Source organism: Podarcis pityusensis, assembly GCF_964106645.2.
Source record: "Podarcis pityusensis genome assembly, chromosome: 4".
NCBI classification, from domain to species: Eukaryota; Metazoa; Chordata; class Lepidosauria; order Squamata; family Lacertidae; genus Podarcis; species Podarcis pityusensis.
Window position 1 is genome coordinate 21930510 of NC_138027.1, and position 19908 is coordinate 21950417.

The 19908-nt window shown below is 41.5% G+C and overlaps 1 protein-coding gene across 1 annotated transcript in view; it reads right to left on the reverse strand.

Annotated features, from left to right (window-relative positions):
- Positions 1–19908, reverse strand: part of CWF19L2 (CWF19 like cell cycle control factor 2) — a 74529-nt gene that overhangs the window by 7176 nt on the left and 47445 nt on the right. The window contains exons 11-14 of the mRNA XM_081001891.1: positions 15860–15982; positions 15020–15157; positions 9333–9545; positions 5192–5308 (exon numbers count right to left, since the gene is read on the reverse strand). Coding sequence (XP_080858017.1) covers positions 5192–5308; positions 9333–9545; positions 15020–15157; positions 15860–15982 — 591 coding nt within the window. The remainder of the gene's footprint in view (positions 1–5191; positions 5309–9332; positions 9546–15019; positions 15158–15859; positions 15983–19908) is intronic.

Consider the following 19908-nt stretch of genomic DNA (forward strand, 5'->3'; position numbering starts at 1 on the left):
TATCTTGAGTGGTGCCTAGAAGCTGGCATGTTTTAAAACAAACAGATAAGGTAGAAATCACAGTCTAGATTTCCAATAAATGAGAGATGATTTTGGTTCCCAAACCTGAAATGGTGTGACGGCATCTGGCAAGAGGAGGCAGGTGCCAAGAACTGATTTCAAATTGAGCTCATATGAAATTATAACAAGTTGGAAACCACAAGCCTGACGTAACTTAAGCTGACTGAGCATTTGAAATGTGCCAGGGCCATAAATCACAGAATTCACATTTCATTTTACAACCTCATTATCTTCATGGGCCACACTGGAAATCAACTCCCTTGTGCTACGTTTCCAAACAAAACTGCATATTTGCTTTTGATGTTTTGTCGTTCTAAACATTCGTGGAAAACATGTGAAAGCAATGGCATTCGTTTATCAGAAGACCAAATGATGCACACCAATGCACACATCCATAAATCAAAAGAAATATGCTCTTCTTTCCCGGAGAAATCAAAGTTGTTGCCTAATTCACACATTTGACAATTGAAGATGGTTGCACAGCCCTCTCCCTAAAAACTATAATGAACACATTATGGTGCTTTATACTAAGTGACTCTGACTGGTAAGAGTCCTCCAGGGTCTCGAAGAAAAATCTTTCATATCACCTGCTTCAGTGGGGATGGGCAACCGGAGGATGAGTTATCCAGCACATTCATGCAGTACCAGAAACCACCATGGCACATGGGAGAATGGGGTCCTCAATGGCACAGAAATACTAGCTTGTGGTCATCTTCTGGCATGCTAGGAATCCTGTGCTTCTGACCCTTGGGTACTCCAGTAGAATAGCATATACATTTATTGTTAGGGTCGAGCTTTTGCATCATTTAAAAAATGAGACTTTAGAGATACTAGGTCTTTCAGAGCCACAGGGTCAAGTTATGGAAACATTTCCCAAACTAGAATGGTATTTCCCAACTCTCTTGCCAAATAGCACTTGGTTCTGTCGTGCAGTGGTGCATGTTTAAAACAATAGCTGGGGTGGGGGCAAAGTTCATAGCACTTGTGAGGTCAAAGGAAGTTCTCTGCAAAATTTATTTAGAGAATATCTGAAGGAAGGGCACATGAAGTTTCCATCTCTGACTTTGCTTTACAGTTTACATTTCTCCCCGAAAAAGCACATCTGCCTCAAGATTGCTATGAAGCAGCCAAGCAAAGGCCGTGAAGGCAGGCTAACGGCTGTCAAGCAAAAATATTGGCACCAGGATGTCCGAGAAGCCATGACATTTAAATGCAAATTAAATTGAAACAACCCCCTGGCCAGCATTTTCAAGAATCACGCATCAGTAAGCAGAACTGTTCATTATCCTGTTCTAGTTGTGGAAACTAAGAATTAATTCAACAGCTGACACATTACTGCCTGTCACTTCCACTAGCACCCATTCTACCAATGATATTTTGGAGATTCTCAAAGCAAATTAAATGCGGAAATGCTCTTTTGCCGCTGCCGCCACTGCAGCTACTAAGGTAATTTAAAAAGCTTCAAGAAGGCAGTAAATCAGTGGTAGAGCACTTGCTTTGAGTGCACAGGGCTCTAGATTCAATACCTGGCATCTGAAGCTCTGGAGAGCTACTGCCAGTCAGCACTGAACTAAATGGACCAACAGTCTTATTAAAACAATAAGGCAACTTACTAGGTGGTTGTCTCTAAACTTGTAAGCTTTTGATAAACAACCTAAATTTGCTTTTCAAATTCTAGTTGGTCTAAACAACATCTCCCCTTTCCTGTGCAATACATAATCAACTTGCTACATATATTCTTTTAAATAGAAGTGCCGTATCTTGATAAAATTTGATAGCCGGAAGATGCTGAGAGACCCCTGTGCATTTTCACAACTAGGTAAGAGGTCCTCAAGCAGGATTGGTGCTGCAATCTTCCATTTTCCTGTATTCCTCCCATTTCCCTTGAGATCAGCACGCTTGGGCCAAGCATGGCCTATGGAGATACACTTGATCCTAAGCAAAACGGCCTCTCATTTTAAGCAATCAACTGAGCTTACGTCAAGATATTAACATGAGTTTTTATATCCCATAGTACAGGTGTGTCCAAAATCAAGCCGGTCAATTTAATCCAGCCCCTGTAGCAGTATATGTTATGTCCTGGGGTTAAATCCTAAAAAAAGCTCAACAACTCTGGTCGGCCCTTACGCATGCTCACTTCATCAAATCTGGACCTCTATCTGGCCATAGTAGTTTGGTGTTAGGCGAGTCAATAAGCCTTGGCGTTTCAAGGGAATCATTTCATACATACACGCACAGAGCAAGAAAGACTCATGTAAGAAAGAGTTAATGGTGGGGAAACTGTGATGTTACTTTTCAATTTATAAGACAACAGAAAACAAAATATACAGACTTAAGAACGTAAGAACAGTCCTGCTGGACCAGACCAAAGGCCCATCTACTAGATCAGTATTATGTCCATGCAGTCACCAACTAGATGACCATGGAAAGCCGGCAAGGAGGACATGAGCCATCACTCTCCTGCTTATGACCACCAGCATTTGGCGTTCATATTGCCTCTAATACTGGATGCAATGGCTACCAACCATTGGTAGACTTCTTCCCCATCAATTTATCTAACAACCTTTTAAAGCCATTTAAGATGTATGAGAGCTACATGTGCTAGCCTGGGGGATTACAGGGCCCATGGCCTCAGGGTCTGCATCTGTCTGCCCCTAAACTCTGTTTGCTTTTTATAAAATCAATACCTAAGCAAAGAAGAGCTATCTTATTGATCAGCATTTGAATGGCAGATTTGCCAGTGTTCCTTTTAAAAACAGGTGTTGCCCCTGTAATCAATCACCTTCATGTGTTATTTTACCTTAAGTTTTTTTATCAGGGGGATCAAATAATATATAAATCATCCTCTTATGAGACTGTTTCCAGGTTTGTCTTTAGAGAGCCTCTTTAGTATTTTTGGCAGAACAAACATCTTCACAGATGGTGAAAATTTGAAAACCTATCTTTAAGACTTCTTATGGTTGTCAGTTCTTAGCATATCGTTTTGTTTTATTTTATTTTGACTGGTTTTTATTGAGGGTGCGATTCTGCATTTTGTATTTTTGGCTGGCTGGCTGTAAGAAATACACAAATTGTATAATATAAGGTAAAAAAAAATCCCACGTACACTTCTGATGTAACCAGACTAATTTAAATCTATTAGACAACATAATGGCTCCCTATAGTTCTTAGAATGGGCATGGTAGATAATGTTCACGCAATTCAGAAACAAAACAAAACTTACTATGCTTGTTTTAAGAGGTCCTTGCCAGTCTAGGCTTGCTATCAACACTGTTAACTTGGTATTTACAGAGTATTACTGGAATATTGAGGGTGACTGAAACTTAGTGCATGATTTTTTGTTTGCTTGTTTTTCATACTTATTCCTATACATTTTTAGCCTGAACTGGAATAATTAAGCCATGCACTACCAGTCTTAAGGATAGAGAGCAGAAACAGATGTGATATGACAAATGCCTCAACATGTTGCAAGGGAAAGGGAGCATGAAAGAGATTTTGTTAACAGAAAACAAATTTAAAAGAGCTCTGAATCTTCTCAGTGATTATAAAAGCTCTATTAAGACTTTTATTTATTTAGTGGGTCCATAATTAGCCAAGCTACTCTGGAGACATGCTCTTTGTGGAATAAAGGTATCTTCTAAGGATTTTTGCAGAATTTCCCAGGCATATTTAATTACACTTTCCCATTATATTGATATTCCAAGAGTTTATATTTAGCTCTTGGTTGAATTTCATTTGCCTCCTACATGAGACCAAATCCTAGAAACTTGAATGACCTCTTGCTCACTCAATTAATCCTCCCAAATAAACATTATCCTCAAATGTAAACTGTCCATGTGCTTTCAGTTTAATAACATTAATGTCTGGTTTGAGAATAAATTGTTACCAAGGAGCTCAGCTTACTGTTGTTTTAAGTATGCTTGACTCCAGAAATCTCCATGTAGTATATTAAAGAGACTCTCGATGCACCAAGGACAAAATTGTAGTCTGAATTTACTAACCTCAACTTTAGACTGATCAGTGAGAGAGACTCGCACCAGGTATGCGAACCAGCATGAGAACTCTGGAAAATGCAAACCTCTTTCTTTTTTGCTTGGTGTCTAACCTGACCAAACCATCACAGACACATCCCAACTTGACCCACTTCGAGATTGTTCTATGTCCGAAGTACACAAGCTTGTTCAATATAAACTGGCCCCATATTATTTTATGCCAATTTGCAGATTTACTAGACATTTAATGTGGCCGGTGCTTGGCAAAGATGTGCAAATATTACACTCATTCAAACAAACAGTACAGTGGTACCTCGGGTTACATATGCTTCAGGTTACATACGCTTCGGGTTACAGACTCCGCTAACCCAGAAATAGTGCTTCAGGTTAAGAACTTTGCTTCAGGATGAGAACAGAAATCGGGCTCTGGCAGCGTGGTGGCAGCAGGAGGCCCCATTAGCTAAAGTGGTGCTTCAGGTTAAGAACCGTTTCAGGTTAAGTATGGACCTCCAGAACAAATTAAGTACTTAACCCGAGATACCACTGTATTGAAGTTTCTCTACTTTCAAATCAGGTTATTTGGGTCGGATAAACTGACATGTTAAATGTCGCTAACCTTTATACACCCACTTTGTGTTATTTTTATACTTCACAACATTTATTCAGAATGCTGACTTGTAGACGGAAGAAAAAGTCTCAGTTGTAGAAAGTTAAGTGTTGGCTATGAACTTCCCATAACTCTCTTAATGATTTCAGGTTTTTTTAAAAAAACCATCTATTCAAAGTCTTCAAATAAAGCACTCAGAAGCCCCTTGTGTATTATTCCAACAGATGATGGAGAAGGCAACTCATCTCTGAATACATCTACCATATCTCGGCTGCAAGGAGCACGCTGCATATAACGGTCCCCTCTCCACCCACCCCCAAGCGGCAGCCTGCCCTTCTCACAGCAAAAGGGACAATGCCACCAAAAAGAAAACACCAATTCCCACCAGTTACAATGAAGGAGCAAACAGATGCTTAAATGTTTCCCATTGAAATTAAGAGGACTACAAGTGCCAAGTTTGGCTGGTTCATATCGACAGTGTTTAGATATGAATCCACACAACAAGTCACGTCAAGCCTAAGACTTTGCCCACCTGGATTTCTTCCCAGATGTCTTCATCTAGAAGAGTGGCTGCAATGTGATGCTGCATAGGAACTATCAAGCAATGGCCTTCAGTAAGAGATTGGTAGTTTGGCAATGACAGGTAGACCTAGAGAGAGGGGGGGTGGAATACAAGATGGTTTAAGCTTCTATTTATTTATTTTATGTTCCGCCCGCCCTCCTGAAGAAGCCCAGAGAGGCAAATGTGTGTAAGATACAACATGTGAAACACCTGAAAATAATTCCAGTACAGATGCAGAATGGGAAAGATTTTTACTTTAAACCCCATTTTCCCCCCCACAAAGCCTCTGGCAAAAATCCCCTAGTCCCACACCCTGCACTACCTAAGCCAGATCTGGGTTACAAGGTAGATTTTGTGCTCTTAAAAAACAGTAGCCATTTCTTCTTTATTGCAGAATCAGTGTGCAACCTGATGCCTGTAACACCTAGTAGAGACTTATTCCTGCAATTTCCACTTTGGAACAGAGTCTACAACCTAACAAATTCATGGCTACAAATTCAGCCTAATTTTTGTACTCTCCCTCCGTTGCCTCCCCAGCCCCACCCTTGTTTAACAATTTCCACGGTTAAGAACTCCAGAGAACTGAAGGGCACGCCACTTTTGGGTGACGTTTTGGTTGGTCCTCATAAATGTATTGCCCATGGTAGATTCTGGAATATTCTCTTATGGATCCAACAATGCTATTTATAAACCTCAGTATACGTGACTGAAATAATCACATATTACTCTCTTTTATGCTCCCTGCTGCTCTGGTCTCTTTACTGATTTACAGATCGCAAGCCCTCCAGAGCAAGCCTTTTATTCTCTCTAAGTTTGTTACTGAAAAATCATCATAATCAACGCAAGCCTCTCGAAATAATCATTCTCCAGCAGCATTTCATACAAGAAATTCAAGGCAACTCAATTTGTTAAGACAGCTCACTTCAATGCTTAAGCCTTTATCCTCACTGACAGTATTTGGTCTTAGTCTATTCTGCTGTACAAAAAAAAATAAAAATCTTTTGTTATGGCAATTATATGCTAAAACATACTGTAGAAACACTTTTATTCTATGATGCAGGGAATTTAAAGAAAGTGAATGCTATGTCAGATATTATCAAAGAGATGCCACCTAAGACGTTATACCACATACAGAAAATCGCAAACACAATTTCATGCAACCCTGAGTCAGTGTATGCTTCTCCTATGAGTGGTTATACTTGTCTTTTTCCTCATTTGGACAAAGCAATAAACCACATCTTAGGAAGGAGTGCAATGAGCCTTGTCTCTGTGTGATCCTCCCTTCCCTTGTCCTCTGGCATAGCAGGTCAGAAAGGTGCACTTTTGTTTTAGACTAACTGCAGCCAAGTATTATATCTGAACCAGGACAAACTGTGTTTAGGCTTAACTATAGTTGATTTGGGGGAAAAGTCAACTTCAAAGCAAAATTTATGAAGCAGGATTGCTTCAACTAACCCATAGTTCATCAGGCATAGGCAAACTCCGGCCCTCTAGAAGTTTGGGACTACAATTCCCATCATGCCTAGCTAACAGGACCAGTGGTCAGGGATGATGGGAACTGTAGTCCCAAACCTCTTAAGGGCCAGAGTTTGCCTATGCCTGGTTAAGATTAACCCAGTTTATAACTGAGGTTAATTGAAATATTTAAGGTTCGTATCTCCTCCACACAACTGTATTAGAGAAGTAGAGAAATGGGGGGGGGGGGAGCATGAGGCCATTATTTAACTACAGTGGTACCTTGGGTTACATACGCTTCAGGTTACAGACGCTTCAGGTTACAAACTCCGCTGACCCAGAAATAGTACCTCAGGTTAAGAACTTTGCTTCAGGATGAGAACAGGAATCGTGCTCCGGCGGCAAGGCAGCAGCAGGAGGCCCCATTAGCTAAAGTGGTGCTTCAGGTTAAGAACAGTTTCAGGTTAAGAACGGACCTCCGGAATGAATTAAGTACTTAACCCGAGGTACCACTGTATATACTCTGAACCAGGGCAAAGTATATAGTTACTGTAGGTAGTTCCAAGAACATAAAATTAATAAGCACAGGGAAATTTCCTATGTTGTGTTCTGAGCATGACATGCACCCCTCAGAGGTTTTGTGGCAATGCAATGTGGCCCTTGGAGGTTCATCACCCTCATCTTAAGGCACTGGGAGAATGCCCAGATCTCTCTGCTGAACAGAGATATTCCTGTGAAGACGAATCTCTTTCTGACATACACTGCACAGAGCAATGCAGAACACTAATCATATTTTACACATTTCAGTTCCTCCGTTGAGTCTACCAACTCCAAAACCTTGCCCTTCGAGACCATGCACTGCATACAAAAGTTCCTTGCCTGTTTGCTTGCCTGTCTCTGCGTGTTTGTTTCCATGAAAATACCTATGGAACAATCCAAACTCCCTTTGTGGGGCAGGGGGGAACAGGGTTGGATTGGGTAGCCCTGCTGACCTCCACCTGCAGAGTGAGTCCAGTATCACTCCACAGGCAGAGCTATCCCTTCAACCCACTGAATGTGCAGGTTCCCTGCTGTCAGAAGCCACCAGAAAGCCCCCTAACAGGAGCAGGTGGGGCTGAGTCAGCCCAATTCAGTCCCAGTCACTATGCTGGCCCCAGGCTGGTGCAGAAATCTGCCTGCCCCCTTCCACCCAGCCAACTTGCTCAGCAAGGTTGCAGATGTGATGGCGGCCCTCCCACCCCAGGAAGCCTTGCAGAGCAGTGGCCGGGAATGCACCCTTAGTCAGCCACATATATCCCAACATTGGGTACAGATTAGTTCCCCATTACTCTTTAAAACCCTGAGTCAGAAACCAGGCACAAGAACAACAGTCGGTACACCTAACAAATAAAGGGGTTTCTGTACAAGATGCGTCTCCTCTCATATGTTCCCTCCTAGGTTTTGAAGTCATCAAGGCTCTAAAACCTCTGCATTTAGAGGTAAGGCTGATGGCTGTTCCTGCTGAAATAAACTCGGTCTAAAGAGATCATATGGCCATTTGCTTAAGGAAGCATTTGGCTGACTTAAAAAAAACGATTACAGTTTTGCAACATTACGAAACATGGACATCAAAATGTAACCTATTTATAAACTGGAGTGATGGGGAGAGGAAGATGAGTGAGGGAATATTGTGGGATACATGGTGAAGGATAATGGATATGTGAATATCTAAGAGGAAGCTAAAGAGCCCGAATTAGCAGAATATAGACTGTTCATTTTCTTGTGTTTTAAGTTTTAGCCCAGTCATTACTGAAGTCAGAGCTAAGCATGCATCCTGTGGTCTGTTTCTGGTTATTTTTATCTACATTTTGTTGAATTGTGCATGTATTTTAGCGTAATGTTTGGGCATCCAGAGAGTCTAGATGGGTGAAAGTCAGAATACTTTTGGAGGGCAATAAACTTGAGGAAATAGGATTCTTGTTGAACTATGACGATGTTGAAGTAAACACATACTTCTAGCAAGTTTTTTGAGGTGGGTGGGGCAAAGTCTAAAACAGGAACAGAGAGTCCTCCTAACATTTTTGGGCTACAACTCCCATCAGCCTCAGTCAACACAGCCAATTGTCATGATGATGGGAGCTGTAGTTCAATGTCATCTGGGCTGCAGCAAGTTGGTCTCAAGTAAAAACTTCCATATGCTCTTTGCAACTAACCCAAAATTTATTTTAAAAGGCAGTGACTGCTGTCTGTAGTGCTGCTGAAATCCGGATGACTTTGCTTTGCCTTTGTGGAACTTATTATGTTTTCTGGCTTCTAATTTCAACTTCCCCTCTATGACCCTTTTTCTCTTACCATGATTTGGCCTCCAAATTATTTACCCACCTTATGCAACCTAAATATTCAGCTCTTGCATATCATTGCAGCAAGGTCACCTGCAAATCTGAAGTACTGAAGAAGATTAACTTGATCATTCAAGACAAGAGTCGTATCATTTTAGTCGCACCCTTGAGGAAGTGGCTCTTTCCTCCTAATTGGAAGGGCCGGGAACATTCAAAGACAATAACTCATGTCACAAGAAGCAATCTCACTTTTAATCTCATAAAACCATGGAATGGAAAACAGCCCTCTTTTATTTCTTCCCATTTGCATCGCAGAACAGGCTGTGCTGCTTCCTTACCTTGTTACCAATTGCAATAATCAGGTGTTTTGGAAGTTCGGGGCTACCAAAGCAGTAAGGGCACTTCTCCATGCGTGCAGCAAGATGCTGATGCTCACGGATTGCTTGTTTCCTTTGCCTTCCCTCTTCCTCGCCGCTTTGCTCGCCCGTTGCCGCTTTGGAAACAAACATATCATCCAGAGTGTAGTACTCTCTATCCGTTTTGTCTGAAAACTGAAACAAAAGGAAGATTTAGTCAATGTGGACAAAGATGGACTTTGATCAGGGATTCCTTCTTGGCTATGAAGTTTCCTTGATGACCTTGAGCAAATCACCAACTCTCAGCCCAATCTCTCAGGCTTGTTGTGGGTGATCACAGGTAACACTGCCTTGTTGGGTGGAAGGGCAGGGTACACATATGAAAAAAGTTGACAAGAACAAAAAATGCATAAAGAAGAGGCACATTACAGCCTTATCTTGGTTTTCAAACGCCTTGGGAGTCAAACACTTTGGCTCCTGAATGATCAAAAACCGGAAGTGAGTGTTCCGGTTTGCGAACGTTCTTTGGAACACGAATGACCGATGCGACTTCCACAGCTTCCGACTGGCTGCAGGAGCTTCCTGCAGCCAATCAGAAGCCGCACCTTGGTTCCCAAACGTTGGAAGTCGAACAGACTTCCAGAATGGACTCCGTTCGACTTCCAAGGTACCACTGTATTCTTATGTTATCATGCTGTTTGATTATTTAGGCAACATCCGTATGGAATATGATATACAGCATGTGGCAAGGTCCATACGCAACTGGAGTACTTCAATTCTGCATTAAATTGGCTGGAGTAGGGGTTGCAAGAGAACATTCTGAACAGCAAATGAGGAGGGATAGGGTAGTTGGTTCTAACAGTGTGACGTTGAATTCCTCCCATAATTTTTGACATACTGACTACAGAAGTGTGGCCATAAAGTTTCCCACAATCCAGTATCACTTCCTCATTCCTATTCATTATAACAAGTGCTTATTAATATATATGTTCTACTATTCTCAATTTTGAAATAAAATTCAGAAATAAAAGCTATTGTTACCATCCCCAGTTCTGCACTCTCCTGCAGTACACCACTATAGGAGAACTCATCTAATCTTGTTTAAAATCAAAAGGCAAGTGAGAAAGTGAACAAAAGCAAAATGATCGTGCCCCAGCAATGTGCCCTTTTTAAGCAACTTCTTATGAAACTGGAAAAACTGATCCATAACACTGTGAGGCCCCATTAAAACATGATGGTGAAGATGACCACAGGCAAGGAACTTACATAAGCTTCCCATGGAAGTGTAACCATACATGCCAGTCAGATTTTCCTGGCATCCAAACTACCTGGTCTGACATATATGATTAATTGAAGCCATTTTTATTAAACAAGATGGCAGCCGCATAGAGCACTTAAGTTTATTAGTACGTACCCTACAACCGCAGTTACATGCCAAAGGGGGTCTTTTAAGAAAGGCATGTTATTTGAACGATGTGATCCCCATCTACAACGCTGAAGCAGAAATCTCTTCGTCTTAAGCAGCAGGCCTGCTATCTCTCAGCTATCTTTTGATTATCAGAATTCTGCCCCTTTTGGGTTTCCTTGCTTGCTGGATTCAATGCTCCCTGGGACATCCAGAACGACACCAGCTCTGGCACGTCCTTCTCTGTTTCTCCTACAGAGTTTATATCCAGAGATAACTACAGTATGTCCCATTGGTTCTCTCTGTTCCACCAAGTATCCATCATCTCTATTCTACCAGTGCCAGCCTCTAATACCAAGCAGTCCAGTTCACTCACCTGGGCTCAGAGGCAGTAGCATATAAACACTTGAAGACCACCCTCTCTCTTCAAGTGTGGTGCTTTGGCCTCTCTGAATTGCTATACTGTGCTCCTGCACTCACAAGCCTAGTTCTATGCCACCCGCATTTAAAATTCATCCCCGGGGGTGAGATTCATTCCGAATGGCGCCTCCTCAGCTCTTGCCAGTTTTACCCCCTCCCTTCGGTTTAACAGCTGCTCTGCCACCTTTTCTGTTTTCAGCGCCAACAGTCGGTTTCCATCCCGGTTCAAGTGGAGTCCTTCCCTTTAGTACAGGCTTGGCTTGCTCCAGAATGTGCACTGCTGGCTAGGACGCTGAGGCACGAAGCTGACTACAACTTTTCTCTCTTTCTTCAGTTTCCAGTTATGGGGGTGGCTTTTAGGAAAATGGCAGCAGGGCCACACACAAAAACCGACATAAAAACGTATACTTTGCCTAAGAATGCCATCTCAAAGTATAGTGGAGAAAAGCAAAAAAAAAAAATTAAATTAAAAAAAAATCCCACCTTCTGTTATATAAAGTCCTGTTAACACATGCTTGCGTATTTGGGCTCTATTTATTACTACGGTTGTGCAACTAGTTTTCCATTCACCGTCTTTCGTAAGATGATACGCTTCTCCCTTGCCTTCACCCACTGAACATTCGTTTCTCCCATAATAACACTAACGCAATCGCAATTCAAGATACACCTTCTACATGAATGCAAGAAGCGTTACTGCTGCTCTGAAAATCTGCCAGAAAGGGAAAAGGTGTATAGATTGTATAAATTGGATCCGTGCGATTTTCAATTGCCATGGTAACACTGACATCACCCATTTTAAATGGAAGCATTTAGATTTCAGGAATGTTATACTCAAATACATGATAGGAAGCTGGAAAAAAAACAGAACCCTGCTGGTGTTAGGAAAAACAATAGGTTTCAGTCAAAAGGACTGTGAATTAAAAATATTTATATATATACTGTAAATGTATTTAGGGCAAAGCTCTAACACAATAAAATGAAGGGAGCTTTTATCCAGGTGTTAATTAAATATTGCATTGATGAGGATTCATTATGCAAATTTTCTTTATTACTAGTTTAAGTCCTACTATGACTGTTGAAGCCTAGGTTTGCCAACTAATCTGCACATTAGTAGAATGTCTGCCAACAGCTTCTTCCTACTGAAACAAAACAATGATACTTGTCTTGCACAATGGTGTATCAACTACACAGGGCTGGCTCCCAATAAACAATAGTGGAAAACAGCCACTACTTGTTTCACAAGAGTTAGTGCAATAGTTGACGTGGTACTATGATTAGGCAAGTTCCATAGAACTTAAGATGTCTTCTCTTACACAAGCAGATCAACACCTGAAAAAATATTTTTACTTTTCTTGCACAAGGCTGGCTGGTGCTTACAGCAAGCCCCATGGAGAGGCATGTCCTGGAAATCAAAACATGCCAGCAAAGCAAGTGCGTTATCCTGCATCTTGGTGATGTCAGATGCTTGACAGGTGGGCAGCCCCAGAAACCTAAGTGGCTTGTGGGGGTCATGGGATATCTGGCCCCTGCCTGCTGGATAGATCCAATTTCCTACCCCTGCTCCGGACAATGTCTCCCACTGTGTCTGGATTGCCCTGGTCTACAATGCAAAGCAGCTTTCCGGAGGCAAGAGGTGGTATGGGCAGGTGAGAGATATATTCAGTGGCTGGAAGAATAAGGGAGAGGAGCTGGTGGTGGTAGGGCTCTGTACTTCCCCTCTCACACTCAAGGCAGATTTCTATTTCCCTGTCCAGCTTGTGAAACTTGTAAGTCCTTACATTTGGAACCTAGGAATCTGCCTTATGTTTATGTTTTCTGATTGGCAGCATTTCTCCATGTGACCTCAAACAGAGGGGTATCTTTTCCATCACGTGCTTCCTGGCCTTTTTAGCTAGAGATGCCAGGAACTGACACCGGGGACCTTCTACTTGCAAAGCATGTAGTCAACCACTGAGCTACTTGCAAGCAATTTTAAATTCATCCAACTCCATCCCCTTCTGAATCCCTATTCAGTAACTCTTCCCAACAGTACCTGGTTCTTAATTTTCAAAGGTGTCAAAAAAATGTCTTTCCCCTAAAATTTAACACTTCTTGTTTTGCTACTCTTACTCTTTCCGTTTCTTGGAATCAATTATTTTATTTACTCCAAGCTGCCTTCCTGCTTCACAAATCTGTTTCTACCAGTAATTTCTACTGAACATAATGCTGCTTTAAAACTATCTAGTTGGACAGCTTTACACACAAGTGAAATCTAGTTGACTTTCATGTTGACAGCAAAGGCACTGAAATTGATCTCAATGTGATTTTACCATCAGGTTTTCAAGTTCAAAAAGTTTGTTTAAAGGACATATCAAGGAAAACTGAAAAATAGAAGATACCCTTGCTTCCTTACTGCACATTAGAAATCACATTTCATTATTTTGCTGGTTGCAACAGAACTGAGGAACAGCCGTTGATTTAAAACAATGCAGACACACCAAAGCCAATATCTCAGTCAAAAAGATGAATGAAAATCCTCTGCAGTATTGAAGGGCCACTTTCTCACACACTAGTCAGAATATCATTTTTAGACTTTCAGCAATATCAGTAAGATGACATCCATTTCAACTGCATTTCCCCTCCTCCCGTTTTCCTCACAAATGAAAGCATGAAAGAGAAAGTCATTATATGGGTGTCAATTCTGTGCACTTCATTAATACAGATGACAAAAATGGTTTCAGATGGTGCTCTTACAGCAAAAAATTAAAATTGCTACCTTTCAGTTTAAGTTTATATACAGAGTTCATATACTTGAGATTTTAAATGTTTTGCACCAAAGTAGGACTTGCCGATCAGAAGGTCGGCGGTTCGAGTCCCCACGAGGGGGTGAGCTCCCGTTGCTCGGTCCCTGCTCCTGCCAACCTAGCAGTTCAAAAGCACATCAAAGTGCAAGTAGATAAATAGGTACCGCTCCAGCGGGAAGGTAAATGGCGTTTCCATGCGCTGCTCTGATTCGCCAGAAGCAGCTTAGTCATGCTGGCCACAGGACCCGGAAGCTGTACGCCGGCTCCCTCGACAAGTAAAGCGAGATGAGCGCCACAACCCCAGAGTCATCCGCGACTGGACCTAATGGTCAGGGGTCCCTTTACCTTTTATTATGATTCTCTATACAGTGGTACCTCAGGTTAAGTACGTTCCGAAGGTCTGTACTTAACCTGAAACTGTTCTTAACCTGAAGCACCACTTTAGCTAATGGGGCCTCCCGCTGCCGCCGCGCCGCCGGAGCACGATTTCTGTTCTCAACCTGAAGCAAAGTTCTTAACCTGAAGCACTATTTCCGGCTTAGCAGAGTCTGTAACCTGAAGCGTATGTAACCTGAAGCGTATGTAACCTGAGGTACCACTGTACACTGAAAGCCAGTATGGTAGTGAACATGGTGCACTGGGGTCAGTCCAGGAAAATCAGGGCTCAAACCTAAGTTGGAGGCCAGCCCAAATGCTGCTGCCTGTGAAGCAGCTGCAAATGCTTCCTTGTCTCTCTCTTCTCCTGCCCCAGAACCCCAGTTATCTTTATTTATTTATTATTTGCAAAAATGTCTAAGCCACCAACATTAAGAAAATGATACCGTGATCTTATGAACAGCATACAAACAGTAAAATTATATTCATAAAACAAATATAAAGTACTGGAACAAATCGCATTGTTTCCTCAAACTTGAAACACTCACATGAAGATCTTGATACATCTTAGAGTATGTTATTCCAAACAGATTTTTTTTTTAAAAAAAAAGTTGAAAGTAAGGGTTTTTAATATATTGGAAGCGCTCATTAGGTTTCAATATAAATTCAGACACACTGGGCCCTACCTTTGATGCCATTCTCATGAACAGCTTATTTTGATCCTCTGCTGTCCTCATCTTTTCGTTTCTGACCAAATCATTCAAGCTCAGATTATCATCATCCTGAAAATAGCGGACCCTTTCCTTCTCCACGTGAGTAGTAACCTGAAAACGAATAACAAGTACATGGATATTCATTTGGTGCCACAGTCTGGTTATGCTAAAACAAATCCAGTCTAAAAACAACTTTATAAAAGTAAGCGAATGCAATTCAGCACTTGAATTTTACAAAGCATATCTAATTTCAGCAAAGTAGCCCTAAACTGATACAACAGGGAATTCATGGAATTTCTCATTAGACACTGTCAACACAACAGTCTTCAGAAACGGCTATTCAAATTATTGGAAGATGTACATCAAAGGCAGGTGCTCTTACACTTGTGGGGAAAGCACTGATAAGCATTTATTACAAATAGACTACATAAGATTTATTATTGCCACTCCAGAAGGGAGGAAAACAGATACCAACTTCATGTCTGTGGCTTCATGTCTTTCACAGTGCCCACAAGAGAAGGATGTGGAGATGGGGGAGTTATTGACTTTTGACTATTTCATGGCAACATCGTCATGCTTTTATGCAAGTTTTCTGTGTTGATCTGCTTTTCCATTGACCATTCTAGTTTTGGACTGTACTCGTATTTTATTGTTGTGAACAGCCCAGAGGACATTGTTGACTGGGCAGGATACAAATGCCCCAAATTTATAGAAGTAAATTCTTTAAATAGTCTGGTAGCTTTCTTATATGGTATTTGCAGTTTCCTCAACATCCTCATGCCCAAATTTATGTCCTATCTTTATTACACATACCTTCTGCTTCCTTTTTCTGCCACTTGGTTCCAGCAGTTCTCCTGGAGTGTTAACAGGCCATGCTCTACCAGACTGATCAGTTCTGACAAGGACCACTTCATTATCTTCTTTGAAGCCTGCTGTCTGTACGAAGGTGCAAAAATAGAGGACATAAATTGAAATGGGGGTCATTTAAAACAGTTGTCAAATCATGTCTAAAAATGGCACTTATAACAAAACCAAAGAAAACAAGCTATGCAAAATGCAATTTTTCAGTGTAAGAACCTTATAACTGAGAGTGTTTCATTAAATATGGTTTAGCCATTATCAGATGTATATAAACAGTTGGCTTGGAATTATCCACTTCAGAACAACCTGAGCTGTAAACAGACCTGAAAAACTTTCAGTTGGAGGTATGAAATATTTTAAATAATTACATGCATAATACACAGCTATCCTATAAATAAAGCATCCTTTAGGATGCCTGCTTTGGTCTTTCATGAAAGCAACAAAGGAAGCAAAGTGATACTGTGACCTCCACATACACGAGAACTTGTAACCCTGGTTTCAAGTGGTTGGCAAACACAGATAAAAGGAACCTTGACAAGCACACTATACTCTAAACCAGAGTTTCCCAAACTTGGGTCTCCAGCTGTTTTTGGACTACAACTGCCAAGGCCAGTGGTCAGAGATAGTGGGAATTGTAGTCTAATACAGCTGGAGGCCCAATGGGAAACCCTGCTCTAAACCATCATTAATACCAACAAGGGAAGGCAAGAACAAATTTGATCTAGAGAAGGTAAGAGGCATAGTTCTCGAGACTGGATTCTGGATTTGCAAACCATGATTTGCAAGTATTTAGCATTATATCTGTATCAGATTAGTCTGGTGTCAAAGAGTTGGGAAAGTATTTTTAAATTTAAAGAGGGAAAAATTAGAGGACGGTGTATAAGCTTCTCACTCAGTAATTAGAAAGCAGCAGCTCATTTTATGTTAATTGATTAAATTAGCTCTAATAAGGGGGATGTCATCAAAATTGGGCTCATTAAAATCCAGCTTTGTCAAGTTTAATAAATGCCTATATAAATCTCTATCCAAGTCATTTTCAGACAAATCAACTATGTGTCTACCTCACATCTGTTCTCCTTACCAATAATGACAGCTTATCCCTGACAGCTCTGTGAGAGTAAGAAAGTTCTGTGGTTATGAAAGCACCAGGGCTCTAAGGGCTTAATTATAGACTTCAGGTGAACCTACACAGAAATACTGGATAAAGGCTGCAAAAAAGTGGGAAAGAGAAACACAACTGCCCTTTACTACATTTTCATCAGCAATGATCTTGCTCCTTCTTTATTCAGAAAAATAAGCATAGATTTTAACTTAATAAGATTTATTTATACATTAAACCTCTGCTCACAAGTGTCCAAAGCAATACTCTGGGCTATTCCCAGCTACTGGGCAACCTCCAGTTACTAAACAACCTCAAATAAAAATTCTGCAAATTGTTCAACACAGAAGAAGAAATAATAAGTCATGTCAAGACCGTGCATGTATCTGTCTGGGGAAAGGTCAGTATATTTTTCATCAGTCACACACTGGCATGTAACAGAATTCGCTGGAACATTTGAGGAGTGCAATGCAACAGGCCTCTCATGCTCGCCAGATGTTTTATATGTCATATACTGTAGTAGTTTTGATTTATTTCCCGGTGTTTTAAAAAAATTCAGATCCAAGCCCCTATGCATACAGGTTCTGAAGACATGCTTCCTATTAGCCCTGTTAAACTTTTTCTCCACAAAGACCCACTGTAAATCACCCATACCTTATTCAGCTGGATACATATCCTGAAATTCTATAAAATATCCTAGGGTGGCTTACAACTAGGATACAAATACATGAAGAAAACTATAAGAAAAAAGCATTATCAATACCAAAAGATGCAAGGGTAGAGAAGCGATTTTAAGAATGGAATTCCATAAAAAGTTCTCCAAAATTGTCTTACACCAGTGAAATCCTATGCAAGCTTACTCAGGAAGTAGGTCACATTGTGTTCTAAGGGGCCCGTCCGAGATAAGTGTGCATAGTATTGCACCTTGCAGTCTTACAGTGAATCCCACACAAGCCTTTCCAGAAGTACTATTCGGTTGGATGGGGGATTAGTGAGGTGTAGTGGTTAAGAGTGGTAGACTCGTAATCTGGGGAACCGGGTTCACGTCTCCGCTCCTCCACATGCAGCTGCTGGGTGACCTTGGGCCAGTCACACTTCTCTGAAGTCTCTCAGCCCCACTCACCTCACAGAGTGTTTGTTGTGGGGGAGGAAGGGAAAGGAGAATGTTAGCCGCTTTGAGACTCCTGAAGGGGAGTGAAAGGCGGGATATCAAATCCAAACTCTTCTCTTCTTACTCCCAGGAAAGTGTGCACAGGATTTCAGCCTTAACAATGACGCAAGAAGCCCTGGCTTCTTTTGAAGTCAAGACCTGCCTTCCACAACCACACTCAGACTTTTCTCTGAAATGCAGGATTGATACTGACCTGTCTACAGTACAATGATTGAATAATGTATGCCAAGTGAACTGGTTTTAAATCAAAACTATTTAGACCAGGGGTAGCTAACCAAGTGGCTGCCAGGTGTTGTTGGGCTGCAACCACTAGTCATAGAGGAAGTTGGAGTTCAACAACATTTGGAAAGCACCACCATCAGGGTATGGGACACGGGTGGCACTGTGGTCTAAACCACAGAGCCTTGGGCTTGCCGATCAGAAGTTTGGCAGTTCGAATCCCCGCAACGGGGTGAGCTCCCATTGCTCAGTCCCTACTCCTGCCAACCTAGAAGTTCAAAAGCACATCAAAGTGCAAGTAAAATAGGTACCGCTCCAGCGGGAAGGTAAATGGCATTTCTGTGTGCTGCTCTGGTTCGCCAGAAGCGGCTTAGTCATGCTGGCCACATGACCCAGAAGCTGTACACCGGCTCCCTCGGCCAATATAGCGAGATGAGTGCCACAACCCCAGAGTCTCTGCCTTTGCCAACCTTTGCTCCCCATTATCCATAGCCAGAAGGAGCAGCAGTCAGGAATGATGGGGGTTCAACAACATCTGGGAATCCAAGGTTAGGAAAGGCTGAGCTAGAGGAACGAAGACCACTAGGAGGATGTACTTCATGGAAGTATCCAGTGGCAAAGCATATTCTGGTCGTAGTCAATGGCCAGAAAATTGACAAATACAGGGAGACTGCTTCCAGTCTACATACCGGAAAGAACACCCGAGACCTGAGCACAATGAAGATCTCAGGAAACAGGAGGGACTAAAAGAGGAATGGCCCATATGGCCATAAGCGATCTCAAGATTTGGCCTGAAACAGAAGTGAGCGGGTGTGAGGGAGCATGAATAAATGTCACAAAACCTTTCTACACTAATGATTGATTGTTAAGAGTGGTACTAACTATCCTTAAAGCAATTATAAGGAAAATAATCATGAAGCATATTAGTAGTAGTAGTAGTAGTAGTAGTATTACTACTACTACTTCCATCCCGCCCATCTGGCTGGGTTTCCCCAGCCACTCTAGGCAGCTTTCAACAGAACATTAAAAACAGAATAAAACTTCAAACATTAAACACTTCCCTAAACCATGGTTTGTAAATTGTAAATTGGAAGCTAGCAATTTTTCTGCTTTCCTAGTGTTAACAGGGTTTCATGTCACATGTGCACCAATGCAAACGAGTTTCCCTCAAAAAATGGGGACTGAATTTATGTATCTTGGCTTGGCTTGCACTGTAGTTTGCAATGGTATACACTGAATATGGAACTATAATTAGCACCAGGAATGGAAGCTAGCAAGGCAAGAATTGCATGGAAGAACAGAACTCATCCCCTAAGGACAGCTTCTGATTTGTAAATCATGACCTACAGAGATCTAGCATTCAGTCTAAACTTGTCCAAAGAAATTGATCCATAATAGTGGACAGTTTTAAATATACAGTTACAGATGGGTAGCCGTGTTGGTCTGCCATAGTCGAAATAATAAAATTCCTTCCTGTAGCACCTTAAAGACCAACTAAGTTAGTTCTTGGTA